The sequence below is a fragment of the Eublepharis macularius genome, chromosome 8 (genome assembly GCF_028583425.1).
Source record: "Eublepharis macularius isolate TG4126 chromosome 8, MPM_Emac_v1.0, whole genome shotgun sequence".
Taxonomy (NCBI): Eukaryota; Metazoa; Chordata; class Lepidosauria; order Squamata; family Eublepharidae; genus Eublepharis; species Eublepharis macularius.
This window is the reverse complement of record NC_072797.1, coordinates 14,534,231-14,556,423: the sequence shown is the minus strand read 5'-3', so window position 1 is coordinate 14,556,423 and position 22,193 is coordinate 14,534,231. Positions and strand designations below refer to the sequence as shown.

The following is a 22,193-nucleotide window of genomic DNA, read 5'->3' as shown; positions in this document are numbered from 1 at the left end:
GCCGGTATCATAATGCCTCTGTATAAATCGATGGTGAGGCCTCATTTGGAGTACTGTGTACAGTTCTGGTCGCCACACCTTAAAAAAGATATCATAGCACTGGAAAAAGTACAGAGAAGGGCAACTAAAATGATTAAAGGGTTGGAACACTTTCCCTATGAGGAAAGATTGAGGCGCTTGGGGCTCTTTAGCCTGGAGAAAAGACGACTGAGGGGAGACATGATAGAGGTTTACAAGATAATGCACGGGTTAGAGAAGGTAGAGAAAGATGTGTTTTTCTCCCTTTCTCACAATACAAGAACTCGTGGGCACTCTATGAAATTATTGAGCAGTCGGGTTAGAACAGATAGAAGAAAATACTACTTTACACAAAGGGTGATAAACACATGGAATTCGTTGCCACAGGAGGTGGTGGCAGCTACAAGCATTGCCAGCTTCAAGAGGGGACTGGACAAATATATGGAGCAGAGGTCCATCAGTGGCTATTAGCCACAGGAGATAGATGGTATTCTCTTTGTGGGGAGGTGGTGCTCTGTTGTCTTGGCGCTGGAAGGAAGGCAGTGGGAGGGCTTCTGGTGTCCTGGCCTCACTGACAGTCCTTTAGATGGCACTGGATTTCTAGCCACTGTGTGTGACAGAATGTTGGACTGGATGGGCCACTGGCCTGATCCAACATGGCTTTGCTTATGTTCTTATGTTCTTATCATTAAGGTGCTAATAAGGCAAGATAAGGCATATACGGCAGCAAATCAAAACATAAAGTTCATAGGAGAAATGCCAGGTACAGCACAAAGGGCGTAGATGGAAGGACCATCTGACGGGCAGGCCGGTTCACTTTCTTAATCCCGTTTCCGTTCTTTATCAAAGATGGTTGAAGAGCCGATGTCAATTTCAAGTTCTAGAAGCAAGCCATTCGTGTATTGATAATACAGACATCAAGGGGTGCTCCCAAGGAAGGCTACGTCACGATATAGTCTTTGGCTATTTATCAGATAGGGAAGCATTTCTTGCAAGAAACTGACACCAACATTGCCTGTTCCTATCACCACCTGTAGTACAGGCCACTGCAACGGCGAGCAAGTACAGGCCACACGTCTGAACCAACAACTTAAACTTGACAAAGGAAGCAGAAGCATCTAAAAGCTGTAGCTATTTTATTTCAGAATCATCCACAGGAGCAGTGAGCCTGCCGCTGCACACCAGCGGCTCTGTGCTCCATTTCACATCCAGTTTAAGAAATAGCTTTTCAATTTTATAGCCCTACGCTGTTTTGGCCCTTCTTTCTTAGACTATTTTCATGCATTACATTATAAGCTGTTTTGGCCATCGAGCCTACGCTAAATTAAAAAAGAGCCACGGAAGTCCCAGATCTCTAACGCGCATTTCTGCACAAAACACCCGTTTTCAGAAACCCGCATGTGGCACATGCACTTTACATTTTTAGGTATTAATCCCTTTAAGCTGTAACATTCTTCCCCCGCTCCAGTTTAAGATCTGGCCATTGTGCTTGTTTCTGCGATCAGTGCTGGAAATCCAGCACCAAGATGGAGTCGGGGACATTGGTGGGAAGTTGGAACCTAGCGATTCTCTCGCACACGATCCACATACCTGCATCTGGGCCTTATGCATTCAACCAAGAAGGGCCTCAGGAGGGTGGCGGAGAAAGAGGGACACTTGCCTCACATGGTGATATCCCCATACCAAATACAGTGCAAAAATCTACAGGGCCACCGTGGATCTTCAAAGCATCGTTTTTTCCTTACGCCACTTTCCCACTTTACCCGATCCAAATGTGATACCAGTCAAATTGAGATCAGTTGACAGTTTGAGAAATACTACCTGCCAAGCTCAGGGGGAAAAGACAGCAGGGTCTTAGCATGATGTAAGGGGCCAGCAGGCTAACCGAAAAGTGTTCGATGTTAATAAATGTGAAAGCAACCATCTGCCCACGCAAAGAAATAAAGGAAGGAAAAAGAACTGGGCTGAATAAATGAGAACACACCTGGGGCAAAAAGGAGACAGTTTAATACATGGCAGCCAAAACTGAAAAAGGGGAGAGAAGGAGAGAGGGAGGGAAATCACAACAGAATGAAAAAGCAAAAATCAACCTTGCTGTGCAATGTGGAAAGCAGACAGCTATGGATGCTGATTTGTAGCAATTGTCTAGCACTTTGCATGGATTTCAAAACACGGAGCAGTTTGGGTGTCGGCCTTGGATTTGGAAGCCCCGGGTTCCAATCCCCATTCTGACATGAACCTCACTGGGCAGCCCATGGGCCAACCACACACACTCCGCTGCACCCACCTCACAGGGCTGTTGTGAAGAAAAAGAGAGGGGAAGAGAAGAAATATTGAGAGGCAGAATTAGCATCCTCCCCTCTTGCTCTTTCCCGTAGGGGGAATTGTATGGCTGAACCTGAATACAGCTGGATCTCTCTCTGGGTTTAGAAAATTCTGCATTCAAACACACACCGGTTACCTTTTTTTTGTTCCTTCACCTCTTCCCACAGCCATACATTTTCTTTGAAGCATATCACATCCTTGGCTTCAGAGACAACATGGGTGTAGTCTCTATGTTTTCAGGGGCCCTTTGAACAGGATTAGAAATGGACATGAACTGAAATATGAACCAAAGTTCATCATGAACCAGGCCATTTTTTTGGTTCGTGAACCGTTGGTTCATCGGGGCACATTTTTGATGAACCGCAATGAAGTGCTATGATTTTTAGGCTGGTTCATTTGGTTCGTTTTTTGGCTCGTCGCTGCAGACAGCCTGGTGCCAATCAATCAGTTTCCTGGGCAACCGGGGGAGGGGCTTTCTGCCGACCTTCTGCAGATTCAGAAGTGACGCACTCACGAACCAAATGAACCGGTTCGTGAACCGGGCAATTTCATGCCGGTTCATGGTTCGTGAAATGCAACAAACCACGAACCACAACGCACTGCCATTTTTCCGGTTCGTGCTCGCCTCTAAGCAGGGTTCAAGAGGGCTTTTTACTCAGATAGGAGGACTGTACTGTAAGGATGAAACCTATTAGTAAAGGAATAAGGAGGGACCACAGATTTTACTACTATTGCTGTAAATATTGAGGGATCGTAGACTTCACTAACATTGCTATATATATGATTCCATTTGGTAGTTAGTTCCTATATTGTTTAATGTCAGCCACAGAATTGCTTATGCTGTATTTCAGCATTTCGTCAGCTCTGTACTGGATTTCTTCGAGTTTTTAAATCTTTGCAAATTTGCATGAATATACCCATCACATGTTTATTGGAATACATCTTTGATATTGACCGTACTGACCCACACCGTGTAATCCACCTTGAGTGTCAATGAGAAAGGAGGACTATCAACAACGAAAATAATACATAAATAAAACGAGAGCAGTTTTCGCCACAAGTGACTCCCCTGCAGATGGGGCAGAATTTTAAAAGACCCAACCGAGCAGGTGGGGGTTAAGAATGCGGCTGTTCCCCGTGGAATTGGCAGTTGCTTCGTATCTGGTACCAATGGTGCGAGAGAGACCTATATAGTCAGCCCCCACTCAGGTGGTTGGGCCCCTTAAATATTACATGGGACTCTTGCATGCATAAGGCCCGTTCTTCATCTCCCTCTTGGGCCTTACATTGGTTCCTGACAATACATCCAAGACACTTTCCTGCCTGCCTGACCTCTGTGCTCGAGGCTCCCTGCTCCTATGGAGATTCTCTGCTGCCATGCTGCCTTCCTCCTTGGCACCTCCTGGACCATTTCCTTCTCTCCCACCCTTCTGGTTCTCCATACCATCCAAGGTCATGTTCTAGCCTGAGAAGGAATCACATCCGTTGCAACTCATTACCTTTTCCTCCCAAATCTAATGCAGAGGAAACAAAGGGAAGAGATGCCAGAATAGTCACAGTTGTAATGCAATGAGAGAAGGAGACAAGTGGGGGACTCACGCTTTCTCCATGCCTTTGTCCTAGCTAAATGACCACTGATGAAGATCTGCACAGCTCAAGATGAAGCTGGGAAGGAAGAATGTCTCTTTTCTGAAACAGGAGCCATGATAAATGCTGACGCTTCAGCCTTATGAGTCAGACTTTGCTATGCAATTTTCTTATTACACCAAGGATTCCCAAAAGCTCATCTATATTAACTTTTAATTTGGCTCTGGTATTAAGCCGACAAAGGTATAAAGGGAAATACAGCAGGTTTTCTAAGTGGCACACTCGAGTTACGGAATGAGGAGTTTCGGCTACTGTTAGGATGCAAAGGTACTGGACAGAAAAGCCAACAGCTAGAAAGGTTCAAGAGCTGAATCACTAATGTTGGCTTCAGAGAGGGACAATTCTTGTGCCACCCCAAGAAACAAGTGAAAATGAAGCATGTCCCCGTGTCCTGGTCATGGCATCTTGATCTACTTACTAAACCCTACTCACCCATGATGCCCACTGGGTGATCTTGTACTAGTTACTCTGTCTCCATATAATCCATCTGAATGAAGAAGGGAGACGTATATACGTTGCTCTGAAGTCCTTGGACAGAACTGTAGTAGACAGAGGATCAATCCAGGACATCTGCCAGGTCATACTATTTCATTGCAAAAAGGAGTTGTAGAGCACTTTTGAAAATTAATCCACCACCAGGGATGTGTGCTTCGGATTTCCGATTCAGGTAGATTCGGTATTTCTGAATCAGCCCCAGCATTGCTGAGCTAATTTGGAAATATCGAAGCAAAGCTTTCTGAAAGCTTCAGAGCTGCTTTCTTCACACAATGGGAGAGGGCAAGAAAGGCTTTGAGCTTCAGTGTGCTCTGTAAAGATTCCCGAATCTTTACGGAGCATACTGAAGCGGTTTATGCACCTGCTATTATTCGGTTATTCCAAATTGTTTTACCACTTCGGAAAACCCGAATCTTTTTCAAGTGCACACCCCTAGCCACTATATTGGATGCATCTTCCACTTGGGATTTGGGGGAGGGGAAGAGATACCCTGTTTCCATCCTACCTCTTTCTCCCAGCTCACACGTACATGAAGGTACCTTCTTTTGAGTCAGACCACTGATCTATCGTGGTTAGCATTTCTGTTCTAATTGGCAACAGATCTCCAGGATCTCAGATGAAAGATCTTTCATATCCTCTTTGGCATGGATTTCCTATGGATGATGCAGCACCAGATAAGAAACCCCCTGTGCAAATAGCACTTCAATAAGTGAATAACAAAGCCTCAGTAAGTAGCAAGGAAGACTGGGGTGGACGGGACTATTTAGATGAGGAAAGCAAGAGATTGCCCAAATGCATGAAGCTGCCTTGCACCAAATCAGATTCTTGGTCAATCAAGGTCAGTCTTGTCTACTCAGAGTGGAAGCAGCTCCCTAAGGTCTCAGGCAGAGATCTTACACCTCACCTTTTAGCTGGATGCTGGGGATTGAACCTGCGCATTCTGAGTGCAAAGCAGATTCTTTACCACTGAGCCACAGCCCCAGAGCTGAAGCTCCAGCCCCACTAACCATGCAAAGAAACAGGCTGCAAACTGGACTGTTCGTGGCCTCCTAATTGGTGGTGTAGTGGTTAAGAGTTTGGTGTCGTGGTTAAGAGCACGGGACTCTAATCTGGAGAGCTGGGTTTGATTCCCCACTCCTCTACGAAGCCAGCTGGGTGACCTTGGGCGAGTCACAGTTCTCTGGAGCTCTCTCAGCCCCACCCACCTCACAGGGTGATTGTTGTGGGGTAATAATAACACTTTGTAAACCGCTCTGAGTGGGCATTAAGTTGTCCTGAAGGGCAGTATATAAATCAAATGTAAAAAAAAAAATTGCCAAGTTACTGCTTAGTTTCTCAGTCCTTTTACCACCGCCACCCTCGTTTATTGCCTATTTACATATTCAGTTATGGAGGGGGAGTCAGAAGGACAAAGACAGCAACTTGTACATCCTCAGCTCCAGAGAATCTATTGATACTTCTATCCACCCAGTTAGCTCAGGGCACTTAACATGCTTTAAAGAACTCTATTCCTTTGCCCCATAGCACATGCCCCTTTTTGGTTTAGCATCAAAGATGCAGAATGTAAAACTACTTCCAGAACACGCTGTTGCTGATCTAAAAAGTCCCCATTCTCCAGCAAAAGAACTTCAAAGAGAAATTCCCCCATAGAATCACCGTTAGAATTCATCAAGAAAAAATCTGAGTAATGAAAATCTTCTCTCCCACCCTCGCAAGGACCTAACAAGGATAGAGGTTTGCTCAACCATCACAGCCATCAGCAGAAATAGAGTGGCATCATGAATCATAAGGGACCTGAAGCAGCCTTATACTGAATTAGACCGTTGGTCCATCAAGGTCAGTGTTGTCTACTCAGACTGGCAGCTGCTCTCCAAGGTCTCAGAGTGGAGGTCTTTCACATCACCTCTTAACTGGTCCTTTTCACCTGGAGATGCCAGGAATTGAACTCGGGACTTTCTGAATGCCAAGCAGACGTTCTACCTCTCTGCAAGTAGCTGGTAATATTGTAATGGTGAACAGCTTATGTACTTTATCACATTTGAATTTTACATAATTATGGCTGTTTTCACACGTCTTTTAAGTAGCGCTATACTCACGGAAGGCTGCCGGCTTCCTTGGGCGATTTTTGACGCCATCCATTTACAAATCGGAGGCAGGCAGCCACGAAGGCACCATCATCGCAGATGGTGTCAACAATCGTGCGAGGAACCTGGCAGCTTTCCATGAGTATCATGCTATTTTAAGGACATGTGAAAACAGCCTATGTATTTCCTCTCTGCTTCGTATATTCCATGGCCTGTTGACCCTGTTATTTAGAACTTCCCCCCTTCCTAATCATACATACATACGTATATCCGCTTAGTGAGGACCAATACAGGCATCTGATAAAGTAGGCTTGTCCACAAAATCTCATGCTAGTATAAAAACTTGTTAAAGTCTTTAAGGTATCACGAAACTCCTCCTTATTTTTTTTAGTACAGAATGAAACTTAAAACCAAAAAAAGGTATTTCACCAGAGCTGGGTCTCACATGCATGCACATCTTCCAACCCATCACAAACACACTCGGCACACAGCAAATGTGATCTGGCTAGAAAGCATCTCTTCCTAGTTACATGTACAAGTCATTCTAATTCAAAAAGTCAAACCATAGCAACACTCAGGAGATGCTATTATACAGCTGGCCAGTTCGAGAAGGGCGAAAAAGTTCCCCAGATATTTGCACTAAAATAAAAGTGCAACTTTCAGCGAAGAAGAAGCAGTTTCCAGCAAATAGTTTTTTGAGAGGTTAGCATGGAGACAGAGAAAGCGTATTCTCTGCCACTGCTCCAAGTGAAGACTGAGCCACATTTCGATAAAGTCCTTCCAACAGCCTCCAGTTTCCTCTGAGACCACAAGCCTGGTTAGGGATATTGAAAATACTTTGGAAAGTCCCTCGTCAAAAACAGGACGAAGGGATCCTGAAAGTGGATCTCAAAAGGGCAGCGGTCTGCCCTGGTGATCCAGCAGTTTACTGAGGAGTTGTTTTAATATGGACAAGATGCCGTTCTAGAGAGTTGCGTAAAACAGCCAGAATAGAAGTGTAGGACACCCGTAGTTTCTACTAGGAGTTTCTACTACTGTAACAAACAGAAGAACCGCAGTCCCAAATAGAGAAAGGCTGGGTGACAAAGTGGAATCAGGGATTTAAAAATTGACAACAGGGCATAGGAATATGATGGGACTAGTGTAGAAAAAAAACCTATGAAATTACGGAGATTCAGGAAAAACTTTGTAGAAAGCAGCCATAATCTTTAGCTTGAACCCTAGTCCAAGACAGCGAGGAGAAAGTTAAAGAGAAGTTAACTCCTTATTTACGATGCACAAAAGGTGACTCAGTTTGACACATTCACTCAAAAACTATTGCTCTATTGAAAGACCTGCTTCAAAAGGCGAATCCTTTTTGACAGACTCTGCCGCTAGCTAACTGGAAATGTCAAAGGCTTTGCGGGATTTCTTTGCTTGCCTTAAATTGAGAATGCAGCTGTATGTTCAGTGCTGTATTTTATGTGATTAAAATAGCAATGTTTTAATACTCTGTTTATATACAAACTTGCTTCATGAGAAATACTATTTATTATTCAATTTGTGTTTATTTTTGTCATCTGGAAAACTCTTGGTTTAAAAAAAAAGTGTCGGATCCGGAAGGTGTATTCCACTAGAGGAGGCACGTTCCTCCAGCAGAAAGAGCCATACTCTGGCACAAGAGGTAAAAAGGCTCTTGAGTCGGGGGATATCCTGCTGGAAGAAAGCGCCTCTCCTAACAGAATGGATTTGCAGAATCTATCCCACCTCCTGTTAAATGAAGGAGTTTGAAGAAGCTGGACACAGAGATAAGGGAGAAGACTGAAAATATATCAAGTGAAAAAAGTCTCTCCTTTAACGAACTTTAATGGACTGTAAAGGAATCTTGTTATTGCAGTGTGGTGTAGTGTCCCATCATGCCACCATTAAGCTCTACAAGGGGGGGGGGAATCAAGTTTGGGTAATTTATTTCATTTATACCCCACCTTTCTCCCATAGACTTCACCACTATGCTACCTTACGTCCTATCTGTTGCTCCTATGTGCTACCTGTGCTTCAAGTATGATCCTACTGGGTAGTTCTATGTTGTCTAATGTCAGTCATAATAATAATAACAACAACATTCAGTGTATATTCTGTCCTTCAGGACAACTTAACACCCACTTAACACACAAAGTATGCTATTATTATCTCCTTAGCAATCACCCTGTGAGGTAGGTGGCACTGAGAGCGCTCCGGGAGCTCCCAAGGTCACCCAGCCCCCTTCAAGTGGAGGAGTGGGGAATCAAACCCAGTTCTCCAGATCAGAGTCCTGCCGCTCTTAACCTCTATACCAAACTGGCTCTCTGGAATTGCTGATGCTCTGTTTCAGCATTTCTTCAACTCTGTATTGGATTTTTGCTAATGCTCTTTGTAAACTTGTATTTATTTACCCTTGATGTTGACTGTACTAATCTCACACTATGTAATCCAATTTGAGTCTCAGTGAGAAAGATGGACTATAAATGATGTAAATAAATAAAATACTGGGGACTCAAAGCAGCTGACATCAGTCTCCTCAACAGAACATCACTGGTTGTCACCTATAGTTCCCAGCCCAAACCCATCCAACGTATCATCAGTGATCTACAACCCATCCTGGAAAACGATGCCTCTCTCACACAAGCCCTGGGTGGAAGACCTCTCCTTGCCTACAGACAGCCCCCCAACCTTTAATGACTTCTCACTAACAACCATGAACTGAGAGTCACCAGCACAGGTACCAGGCCCTGCAACAGACCCAGATGCCAACTCTGCCCACGTATCTACCCAGAAAATACGATTACAGGACCCAATGGCGTCAACTACACAATCTCTTGCTCTTACAGCAGCTCATCCTCCAATGTGATATATGCCCGTATGTGCCAACAATGCCCCTCCGTTCTGTACATAGGACAAACCAGCCAATCTCTGCGCAAAAGAATAAACGGACACAAATCTGACCTAAAAAATGGCAACATCCAGAAACCAGTAGGAGAACACTTCAATCTACCAGAACACTCCATCAAGGACTTAAAGTTCACCATAGTTCAACAGAAATATTTCAAAAACAAAATCCAACAGGAAGCTGCTGAACTGGAATTAATATAGAAATTTGACTCAGTCAGACCTGGATTGAATAGAGACTCGGGATGGTTATCTCATTACCAGAAGCAACTGCCTTCAGGCATTCCATTCAGATTCAGCAATGGAGGGAAGGGGTCACGCCCAGCCTGGACTGCACACTCCACCTCTTTCAAGACTTTTGCAACTGATTTACATTTACATGGCCCTCACTCCCTGCACCCTCTCCCTCACCACCCATATATCTCTGGCCAGTTTCTTCGTACCCTCCATGCATCTGACGAAGAGAGCTGCGGTTCTCGAAAGCTTATAAAGTTGGTTCATCTTAAAGGTGCTACTGGACTCTTTACTATCCTGTGAGGTAAGAGGGTGTGACCAGCCCGAAGTCACCCAGTAAGCTTCCATGGCAGGGGAGGGAATTGAACTGGGGTCTTCCAGATCCAAGTATGGCACTCTGATTGCTACGTCCCAGCAGAGAGTTGAGTCTCCTCCAGATAGGAAGGGTCTTGAGGGGGACATGAAATAAGAGCTGGGGAAGCAGAAGCCTCCAAAAGCCAGAAGAAAAGGGAAGGGTCAGGAAGGAGTGGACAGGAGCAGAGAGGAGAAACGTGGAAGGAAAAAGGAAGGAGACCATCAGAAGAGAAACCATCTGTCATGATCTGGCTGTGCTAGGAAGGCCTAGCAAGGCCTCAGAAGCCTGTTAGCAGTGGAAGTAGGCCTGCCTACAATTCCCAGGAGCCCCTGGGCCGTTTTGGCGCCCTTTTTGACCAATCAGAACACAGGGGGCTAGTGCTATTTAAGCCTGAGAGGGGGGAAAGCCTGCGGTTTTCTCCCAGGGAGCAGGCCAGAGGAGGTTTCTGCTAGGGGGAGAGGCCCTCATCCAGGTAGGGTGAGAAGGCAGGCCTGGCAGACAGAGGGACAGGGAGTTCAGTCGCGCTAGGGCCTTTGGTTTATTTTGCTTTCACTCATCTATTGTTGCTAATGCACCTTGTTTGCTTGTTATTAACTGACCTCCTTGTAAATTAACCTTTTGTTTGTTGTTACTCTGCTTGGTCCTCGTGCCTGTTTATTGGCCAAGCTACGGAGGTCAGAAGGGTTGGGAGGGTACTCTGGGCCTTCCCAAGGGACCCTAAACCCCAGAGTGGTGGCAGCGTACGGTGGCTCACCCTACCTGAGGCATGTCACCATCATACAAGGGGGAGTGGCGGAGCTGGGGAAAGGGGAAGGTCACACATTAATTGGAAAGAACCGGCCCACATCATTGGCTGTAGGCCTGGAGCGACACTGAATGCAAAGTGACCCACAAAGGTCCAGAGCCCGACATCTCTTACTTACGCAGGAACACTCTCAAATTCCTCGACGGTTATGAAGGGCGCTTCTTTAACGTGGTGCTTGGACTCCTTCCCCGGCTTCTTTGGGCGCCCCGGCTCAGCCTCTTTGCACTGTTCCTCCTTCTTCTCAGGCAAGCTCGCAGCACTGTCAAGCAAACAGAGACAGAGAAAGCTCGCCATGAGCAGCCACAAGCGCGCTTGACGAATAGTCTCACTCCGGGCACTTCGGGTAAGCCATCGCTCATTTGCTCCGATGAGCCTGGCGAGTAAAACGAACACGGTGTTTCTTTTGCTCCTGCTGATTTTCTCACAGCAGGGCAGCACAATAGAGATCTCAGAGGCAGGGAAAAAATTATAAGGGTTGGAATCCCATCGATCTGCTCTGCTAATGGCAGCGCCTCCCCCTGCCCCCAGCATAGGGTAGCTTGTACTGCTGCAAAAGGCGAAAACCAAGGGAAGGTGCCCCCCTCCATCAGTGGAATGGGATCCTCAGGATTTGACCCGTCAAGTTGTTTCAAGCGAGTATTCAACAAAGAACAGAATGTCCTGGGTGTCCGGGGTCTGAGTCCCAGCCCCCAGACTTGCCAGGAGGGAACAGTGGGAGGCAACGGGGAGGCAGCGGTCCTGCCGCCCCAGCCAGCAACCAGGTCCAGGACCTGCCTACTCCAGGGTAAAGGAGCGAAAGGCCAAAGCCTCAGAGGGCTGGAGGGAGCAGGGAGAGACCAGCTAGTCTCACCCTCCAGGGGGAGAAGAGGGAGCTAAGCAGGCCAGAGGAAAAGGGCCAAGGCAAGGGGAATAGGGGCCCAGCAGCAGCCCAAACAGAGCTCTTACCTGGCAGGGAGAAGCAGACACAGCAGCTCAGAGCCACGCCCCAGCCTCCATCTCAGCTTGAAGACAGCAGCTTGGCTCAGGAGATGCTCACAAGCAAGCCCCTCCAGGTGGAGCTGCTGAAAGCATTCTGTAGGAAGAGCTGGGCAGCCAGCCAAGGGGCCACAGCTGGGCCTACCTTCAGTAATCAGCTCAGCCAGAGAGGCCTGGCAGCCAGCCAACATAACGCAGCTGTTGCTGATCCAGGCAGCCCAACCAGCTACCCCAGCTGCAGCAGCTTGAGACAGCCCAGGGCAATGCTGCGAGGCCAAGGAGGGGAGTGGCCTGGCAGGCAGGACCTGCAAGGAGGGTGGGGTGCTGAGAAAAGGCCCTATAAAAGCTGGCTGGGAAGAGCTCTGGGGTGGTTGGGTGTGAGTAAGGAGTGATGGCATGGAGTGGAAGCAGAGCAGTGTGAGAGCAAAGGCTAGGAGGAGAATGGATGAAGGAGGAGGAGATGGCAGAGGCCAAAGAGGGTGAGTGGCACAGGTTGAGCAGGCCAGCGAGTGGATTGAGAGGGAGTCTGGGTGATGTATACCGCCCCTCCTTCCACAGAGCAGGGTCCTGCAGAATCCCTGGCCCCCCCTTTGATGTCAGGAGCAGACCGTGCAGTTCCCTGCCCAGTGGTGGCCACTGCAAGCCCTGACACTGGGAAAGCATAAAAATCCAGGGCAGACCCAGACCTTTTAGGATACAAAAAGATACAGCCAAGCCTTTGTGCTCCGCTTGCAAGCACAGAGGCGACAAAATGGCCATGGATTTCTTGGAGCGAACAGGGAGTGAAAAAGCAAGCAACATAACCTCCAATCCACCCTCTCGAAAGGAAGGAAGGCTTGCCCATACTGAATTTGGGGCATGTTTCCATCCCAAAACAAATTTTCCATGCATCTAGGAGTAAAAATGCCACATGTAGGTTTTTGGTCACGAAGGGCTGCATATCTCCAGAGCACCCACAACGGCTCACTGGAGCAACCTTTTCTTGGATCACTCATAAATTTGGGTCCGTCCCCCCCACCCAGATGCTTTTTTGTTTACAGAAAGGAAACTGTAAGTGGTTGTTGTGGATTTTCCAGGATTGAATAGAGAATCGGGCTGGTTAGAGACGCAGGATCTCTCAGAGATCTCTTTCTTTTGGTGCTACACCTCTGAAGATGCCAGCCACAGCTGCTGGTGAAACGTCCGGAACTACAATGCCAAGACCACGGCGACACAGCCCGGAAAATCCACAACAACCATCGTTCTCCAGCCGTGAAAACCTTCGACAATATATCGAAACTGTAAGTGGCTGTATTTGGGGAAATCGTTTACTCCTGTGCAGGAGGCGACGTTCTAAGATGGCAACCGGAGAGGGAACATCTGGCCGACGTGCCCTAACTGTAAACCTTCTGGGGTTATCCGGGTGGGCATCATGTGGAACAGGACAATGGAATGATCCGGCACAGGAGCTCCTAATTTTCTTACCGCTGCTGTAGCAACAAAAAACATACCTGGCAGGGAGTGCGTTGGGTAGGTGGAGGGGCATGTTTTCTTCGAGCTGCTGGGCTTCATTATAGTCCCCTTCAATGGCTTCCTGCAGCTCCTATCATTAAATCAACAATAATAATGAGCATTAAAATCGAGCTTTCAGGGTTCAAAGCCAAACGTGTTATCTTCTTGTAACTCTAGCAGCAGCTCTGGCTGAGATTACTATACCCATATTACAGATTGGGGTGGTGGGGTGGTGAAAGATAAGGGAGATTTCCAAAGGCTACCTACTGAGTTTATTTTTATATAGAAATTTTATTTAAAAAGAAAAAGAGATAGCAATAGAAAGTGCATAAAAACTTTTACAAGGGCTACATTTAAAATGAGATTAAACTAGCAGAAAAAAACAATCAGAATATATAATAATAAAACTTAATTGTGTAATAGCTCTCCTTCCCGCTCCTTGGTTACTTATACATACATACTTTAATACCAACTATTTTAGTTAATTATTTCCCTGCGTTTTATCTTTGTATCAAGTTACTTTAATCAATCAGTCAAAGAACTCCTTCCGTTTTTCTCAAAATTCAGCTATTGGTCTTTTATGTACATAAGTAGTTAATTTAGCCATCGGTGCATATTCATAGATCCTATCTATCCACTCTGACACATTAGGGTACATATCTGCTTTCCATTTCACTGCATGTAGCACTCTTGCTGCTGTCACCACGTAACGAAAAAGGTCTCCCTGTTCTTTTCTGACATGACTGAGTTCTTGGCAGACGGCAAGAGTTGAACTCTCAGATCACAGCAGATCTGCTACGTAACACTGGCTCTCATGAAAATGAAACAGTATTGGCCTAGGAGGGCTGGTGGAAAACTCATCGAACGGGAACAGGACAGGGTTACAACTTGTAGGAAATGGCCACCCTGTCCCTCTGGAGCCCCTCCACTATACAGAAGGGGAAGAATGTGGGAGCAGAGCTGCTGAATGTAAGATTGGCAACTCTATCTTCAGCCCTGCCCCTGTAGTTCTCCTCCTCATCTACCTCATCTCTTGCCCCCCCCCCCCGCCAGAAGCTTTCCCTACCTCACGTGTGAGAATTTTGCATTCTTTCCATGCGTGTAGAGGTCATTTTGTAGAAAAAGAGCTGGAGGAACTCATTAGCATATCTCATTAGCATAACTGTTTTGCATATGCCACACCCCTTGACATCACCGGAAGTGTGTCCTTAGCATAACTTATTCGCATGTGCCACACACCCCTGACATCACCTATCCTGGCTGTTTTGGACCCAATCCTGGCCATTCAGGGCCGAAATGGGGCCCAAAATGGCAAAAAGGGGCTGAAAATGGCCGAAAAGGGGCCCGAAATGGTCAGAATCGGGCCACTGCTGAGTGGGAGAGTGATCCACCACCCGTCAGAAGCCCGATCCGGGCCATTTCGGCCCCAATCCAGGCTGAAACAGGCCCAAAGTAGCCGAGAGTCAGGTGGGCGGGGCCACTTGACATGTGACCTCTTTGGGGAACTGCCGGAACTGTGTTCCGGCGCGTTCCCCCTCGAAATGAGCCCTGTGATGCATGTAAAAAAGGTCAAAAGCGCATCGTCCCGAACTCCGTTAACGCTTCCCAAAGACCTCCCTACGCAGATTTCAATGAACAGTTTCAGCGACCTTGAGTTGTTCTTTCTGCCTTTCCTGATGCAGACATTCCAGTTCCATCTTATTGAGCAAGTCGTTGAAGAGAAACATCTCGTGGAGAATCTTGCCAAGCACGGTCTTCAGAGACGGCTCCTGGCCTGGCAAATAAGGGAGGGAAATCATACACTTCAAGAAAGATCCCACCAGCAATGACATCCAATACATTGTCTCACATCAACTGTTAGTACACCAAGGAAAAAGAAGTGAAGAGGCACAATCATTAAAATACTCGTAGTTTACATATATACACAAACTGCAATTACAAAATCTACAGTCACTACAAGATAGACATTCAGAGTCCCAGTAAAAATCAGTCTTTCACCACAATGGGTAAGTATACAGTTCCTAAAGGTTCAAGCTGTGGCGTAACATGTCGTCCGAAGGACAGCGCTCCAAGTAGGTAAGTGGCAAGGTAAGTAGATGGCAACGAGTACAAGCCGGCAATTTCTCTTCGCTCGTTTCAGACCAAAATGTCTTTCTTCAGGCCACAATGTAACAACAGGAAAATTAATTCAGTTCAATCACCATTCCGCATCAATAGCTCCATAGGTAATCAAGTCCCATTTTCTGCATTTTTCCTTCGTCACCTCCTAGACTTAAGATTTCACACTCTGTTCAATAACCAGGCCAAATATTGTCAAATCTTGCAGCATAAATCTTTTCTGAACAAGTGAGGGAAGTCGTCCTTTTCAGATTTTTATGAGGGGATAATTCATTTAATTCACTATATTTATAGTATGTCTTTCTCAAGGCAGACTACACGATGAAAAACAATGGAAATCGTATATGACATCTAATAAGCAATGAAATAGGACTAGGATTACAATGATTAGAAAAGTTCCGCCAGGCCTGTAAAATGGAGATGTTCCACCGGGCCTTTGGCTGAGGACCAGAGGGTGTCCCCCCCTATTCCATTGAGGATCACCACCTCTTCTATGACTGCCCTCGGTCATGCGCTCTGCCCACATGCTACGACCTCTGCAGATTTTTGATCAGTATCTCAAGTAGCCGATGCATAATGGCACTTGGAGTATTTTAGTGAAAGTTTTAAGTGTGTTTTTAAAGTTGATGATTAACTTATTGTATTTTATTGATGATATGAGCCGCCCTGAGCCCATTCATAGAGACAGCGAGATATAAATCAAATCAAATAAATAATAAATAAAAGGGCAAAGAAAATATCAGACACTATTCATCAAGCGATGCAGAAAACAGAATTACCAAAGTGGAAAACCAGGCTGTAAGAACAAGAGAAGACATACAACAAATAGATCATATACAGTGGCATAGACTACAGTCCTGTTCTCTTTATAAAAGCATCTTCCTAAACCACTCTGTTACACTATAGTCCTTTATAAATATGCCTTTCTGAACAATTTTATTCTACATAATTTGTGGAATGACAGAAGCATGGACGCCTTCCTCAGGCAGGCCACTCTAAACATGCACAGAATGTACATTTCTGGAAAATGGAAAACTCCAACATTGCCTACAATGGAGGAACGGTGGATAAAAGTTTTGGAGTTTGCGTCAATGGCAAAACTTACTTTTACTGATCAGAGAGAAGACGTTATCTGCATTTTTGGTTGAATGGAAACCGTTTATAGACTTTTTACATGAAATAGATAATGACTGGATGATATCCGGATTTATGGATTAAGAATCGTGAACAACAGACAAAAGAGGGCTCTTATGTTTAACACGGAATAAGTTAGACTTTGAAAACAATATATATTTGTTGCAGAGAAAATTAGAACTTGTAGTTTAGTTTTAGTCTTTTTCTTGTCTTTTTAAACTGTATTTTTCCTTTATTGTTGCTAGCTACTTGTCTTGTTTGTTATTTTATGTTTATATGTATTGTTAGTGTATTTTTTTTTAGAATGTTGTGTTTTTCATCTTTTACGTTTACTGTTTATAGCTTAAATAAAGAAAAATTCTTGCTCAAGAATGCACATTTATGGGCAGCTGTCAATCTTACTCATTGGTAGAGTGGGAAGTGTGGGACTGTGGTAGCAAACTGTGCCCCTCACCTATGTGTGGTGTTCGCTGGAACACAAATGTTAAGCCTGAGCACATTAGCGTTGAGCCTGCACACATATGGTTCCTCTCCATTCAGCTGGAAACTGCTTTTTCAAGGTTCCCAACCATGCAGAAGAGAACCGTATACCTCTACATGTAGCCTCTATAAGTACACTCCAGCTCCATGAGGAGGTAAAGTGAGGCAGGTGGGTACAACAGCCTCTACTACTACGTCACCCAGGAGCTAGAACACCTTATACCCCTTGCCTCCCCAGGCATCCAAACAGAACGTGGCTAGCAGATAGTTTGGGAAGCCCTACTGGGTTCTGGGAGGCCCTGGCTTGACTCCACTCTCTGCTGTAGAAGCTTGCTGGGTGACTTTGGCCAGTCACACCCTCTCATCCCAACCTACCTCACAAGGTTGTTGTGAGGGTAAAATAGAGGTAAGGAAAGTGATATAAGTCACTTTGGTTCCCCCGTTAGGAAGGAAGGTGGGGTATGAATGAAGTAAATAATAAATAAATAATGTGCTGCTTCCCGCATGTTGTTTAAAGATGCCTAGGGAACAAGGAGGGAAAGAATGATGAGGGAAAGAACAGCGTCTGCTCTGGATCTAGAACTGGAAAAGCAAAAGCCGTGGCCAACTGACTAGGAAAATATCAAAAAGTGTATTAGAAAACAATTCTATCAGAGTGAATTATACAATAAGTGCAATAAACATTCCTGTATCACAATCAATGCAGCTCTTTAGGGAAGCCCCGGTAAACACCTCTCCACCCCGTCCGAAGAAGGGGTAACACAGACTGCCCTAGAGTACTTATTAGGCTATGTACTAAGCCTGATTTGGAACAATGAATACAACCAAATACAATTACAATTATGTGCAACAGTTATTGTAAAAGTACTTCACAGTGCCAATAAGGTCATAGGAAAATAAATTCAATTACTAACTGCTGAAACCAATCAAGTTGCAACCGCGACGGGTTAGCTAGCAAATGAACATCCCGTATCGGCCTAATGGAACGTAAATTCTTAAGTACCATCTACATGTAATACACAGAATGTTGTATATATGATTGTGTGTGTATGTAAATTAGTGTATATAGGATGTACTAGTAGAACAATAAAGACCAGGATTCTAGAACATCGCTCCAGGATACGACGCCAAGTGGAGGAAGCTCCGATGGTCTCTCATTTTAAAGAAAAAAATCACAAGGACACGGACTTTGTTTATTCTGTGCTTCATGTAAGCAATTGCAAGGACCCGCTTTTAGCACAAAGGGACCTCCGAAGGAAGGAGGCATGGTGGATCCATAGACTTTGTACTGTTGAACCTAAGGGACTAAACTTAAACTGTGACTTTACTGCCTTCTTGTGAGGACGGATCAGGACTCTGGTGCTTTAAATTATTTTCAATGCCCTCAGGCTTGATGGTACTTAAGAATTTACGTTCCATTAGGCTGTGCTTACGCCTGAGAGCGAGCCGCCATTATGCTTTTGATTTGGAATACTTGTGAATTGTTTCTGCAAGAAGTGAGTATATGCCTACAAGATATGGTGGGAATATGTGCAATATTGGAATGGATTATTGATTGCTATTTTGTATTTTTCAGTTGTAACTGCTTGGAAGGAGAATCCGATACGGGATGTTCATTTGCTAGCTAACCTGTCGCGGTTGCAATTTGATTGGTTTCAGCAGTTAGTAATTGAATTTATTTTCCTATGACCTTATTGGCACTGTGAAGTACTTTTACAATAACTGTTGCACATAATTGTAATTGTATTTGGTTGTATTCATTGTTCCAAATCAGGCTTAGTACATAGCCTAATAAGTACTCTAGGGCAGTCTGTGTTACCCCTTCTTCGGACGGGGTGGAGAGGTGTTTACCGGGGCTTCCCTAAAGAGCTGCATTGATTGTGATACAGGAATGTTTATTGCACTTATTGTATAATTCACTCTGATAGAATTGTTTTCTAATACACTTTTTGATATTTTCCTAGTCAGTTGGCCACGGCTTTTGCTTTTCCTTTCCTATATACGTGGCTCTCTCGTTGGGGTTTATCTGGATCTAGAACTGGCAAGATGTAGGTGGTGAACAGTGGTTGTAAAGGTGGCGACCAAAGGCAGTAGTCTGACATGAAACCCTTTACAGATCTATCGCCATACATTTCAATGAATAGTTACTTGAGTTTTTTAATTACAAAATATATCCTGACCTGGAAAGCCCAGACAGGCCTGATCTTGTCAGATCTCAGAAGCTAAGCAGGGTCAGCCTTCGTTAGTAATTGGATGGGAGACCTTCAGCGAAGACCAGGGTTGCAGAGGCAGGCAGTGGCAAACCACCTCTGTTAGTCTCTTGCTATGAAAATTCCGCCAGGGGCCACCATAAGTCAGCTATGACTTGAGGGCACTCTCCACAATTACAAAATGTATATACCCTGTCTTTCTGCCCTCATCAGAGCAACCTGATGGATCAGGTAGAAAACTTGTACAGTAATTCCCCCCTGCCCAAAAAAAAAAATCCAAAAGAGACTTTTGCGCCTCGTTTGCAAGCATATGGATGAGATTCTCTGTGTACAGATGCGTGCTTGAAGAAATGGCTGGCTGCCTACTTCACTTTTAAAAGAGAGGTGCTTAATTTTCAATAATTGCTATTACTTGGCTTTATTTCCATGTAAAATTTCTTCAAAACTATGAGAAGCTCTGGCGTTCCAGGATAAAAGCCAAAGAGGGAAAAAACCTATTCACAATGATAGAAGTCTTATAAAACTTTATTAACAGCTATAATAACTCCATCCGACTATTTTCAAAACAACGACCTCCTTTGCTTTTCTCATGATCTTAAGTACCAAACCCATGGATGACTGAAGCAGCTTTATTTAGAGTTTTAATAAACTTGATGCTTCAACAATACTCGATTTATTTTATTTATAAAGTCCACCTTTCCCACCGAGACTCAAGGCAGATTACAGGATCTAAAGCAGAGCAATCAAACAGCCCAAGACGACCCACGAACAAAGCAACATGAATACGATTACAGAATTAGAGAACAATGGGAACAACAAACTAAGGCAAGTTTTTGACTAGTTGAGTACTCAACTATATCTGACCTTCCATCTAACAACAAAAGGCCTTTCCACCCAACCAGTCATGATTGTTAGGTGGGGGGTCTCCAGAGGCAGCAGCGTGGATCCAACCATCTTTTCCACTGATGACAAAGGGAAGAAGCGTCCCCTATGACCACCCAAACAGGTAATGCTGTGGCTCATGAGACTGCATGAACAAAAACCATGTGAGATAGGAGCTGTAATAAGGAGTGGAATTGGGTGAGATTAAATGGAAAAGCTGGTTGGAGCGACACTAGCGTACCTGTAAACGCCTGATACAAGGGAACAAATGGGAATGTATTGACCTTCATGCTCTGCATTTAGGCTTACGAGGATGTATCTAGCTGGTTGCTAAATGGAAATTGGACGTGATGCAGCAGGGTTTTCCTAAGTCCAATTCATGCACCTGCAATCATTGCGGGTCATTTCAGGTTTCAGACCTCAAACAACTCACCTGCAGCTAACGGGCATTCTCCAAACTCATCATGCTATCTTACCTATCTTTCTTAACCGAAGTAATGTCTTGATATTTGAAATCTTGGTATTGACGTGGGAACACAAGCTATTTAAATCTGGGGAAGCCCCTGCTAAAAAGAAAAAAAGCAAGATTATTATCTCTGATTTTAACAGATGCTGAATTAGGAAGTTAAGCACTTTTTAGTCAGCTGAAACAACCAAGGACAGACAGAATATAGAAAATCAGCAACAGAAAAAGCAGTACTAGACATCTTGGAGGTAAGTTGGAAACTTAATGAAAAAAAACCCAGCAGGATCAAGAGGCAAAACCCTCCCCAACTCACCCCCACCCCGCAAACTACAAAAAAGAACAGCATAGCTCCAAAGTTCCGAAGAGTTTATTGTCTATAGCCGTATGCCATCACAATTTACCAAACATCAACTAATAAACAGTTAAATCCATTATCACAGTTTGTAAAGGTTACTTAAAATTAATTAAAACAGAATAGTATGCCAAACTATCCCAGGAATCACGTAACAGCCTCATTCAGTACCACCTTAGATCTTTTTGGCTGTGAGTGCAAACTGAGAGACTCTATAGGACACATGATTATCAGTGTCAGATAACAAAAACACAATCCTCTCGATTTCAGAATATGTGTTTGTGAATGATAGGATTCTGGCCAAGAATTTAGCTCTGGGTACACTATATAATGGACAATAAAGTAGGTAGTGGGAAAGGTTCTCCACTGTAGGTGACAGCGTAACAAAGATCCCCTCATTGAGTCTGAAGAAGTGAGCTCTAATTCACAAGAGCTTATGCAAAAATAAAATCCTGTATTTTTTTATGGTACACCTGAAGACACAAGCTTGCATCCTAGAAAGCTTACACAAAAGTAAAACCTTGTTTATCTGGAAGGCACCATAAACCCCACTACTTACCTTAAACAAGTAGAAAAGAGCAAGAGTCCAGTTGCATCTTTAAGACTAACAACATTTGTGGTAGGGTATGAGCTTTCTGAAGAAGTGAGGTGTGACTCACGAAAGCTCATAACCTACCACAAATGTTGTTAGTCTTATAGGTGCCACTGGACTCTTGCTCTTTCCTACTGCTACAGACAAACACAGCTACCCATCTTGAGCTATTACTTTAAACAAGCCAGAAAACAAAACCAATAAAGAGATGCTGCCCCAGACAACCCACCTACCCACACCCCATAAAAATTTAAGGTTGTCAGCTCTGGATTGAGAAATTCCTGGATATTTGGGGGGTGGATCCTGGGGAAGGCAGAGTTCCAAGAGGAGAAGGACATCAGCAGGGATGCAATGCTATAAAACCCATCCTCCAAAATCTGCTATTTCCTCCAGGGGAACTGATCTCTGTGGCCTGGAGATCAGTTGTAATTACAGATCGCTAGCCAACAACTGGAGGTTGGCAACCCAAGGAGCGCCCGTCTAATGGATCTCTTTAGCACCTGCCTCTGACCCTCTCCCCAAATAGGAAATACAGCATTACCCCCTTCCCCGGGAAGCTCAGGGGGGCTCCTCTTCTCTTTCTCTTCCATCTCCAGCACAGAGAACGTCGTTCCCTGCAGCCTGGA

The 22,193-nt window shown here is 44.8% G+C and overlaps 1 protein-coding gene across 3 annotated transcripts in view; it reads right to left on the bottom strand.

Moving 5' to 3' along the window:
* SKA1 (spindle and kinetochore associated complex subunit 1) overlaps positions 1 to 22,193 on the bottom strand; it is a 31,139-nt gene extending 8,946 nt beyond the window's left edge. The window contains exons 1-5 of one of the 3 annotated variants that reach the window (XM_054987160.1): positions 22,109 to 22,193; positions 20,634 to 20,723; positions 14,983 to 15,107; positions 13,333 to 13,424; positions 10,986 to 11,126 (exon numbers count right to left, since the gene is read on the bottom strand). In XM_054987160.1, the coding sequence (XP_054843135.1) occupies positions 10,986 to 11,126; positions 13,333 to 13,424; positions 14,983 to 15,107; positions 20,634 to 20,723; positions 22,109 to 22,157 (497 nt within the window). In that variant the 5' untranslated portion in view covers positions 22,158 to 22,193. The remainder of the gene's footprint in view (positions 1 to 10,985; positions 11,127 to 13,332; positions 13,425 to 14,982; positions 15,108 to 20,633; positions 20,724 to 22,108) is intronic. The other 2 variants (XM_054987161.1, XM_054987162.1) reach the window with 2 other exon arrangements.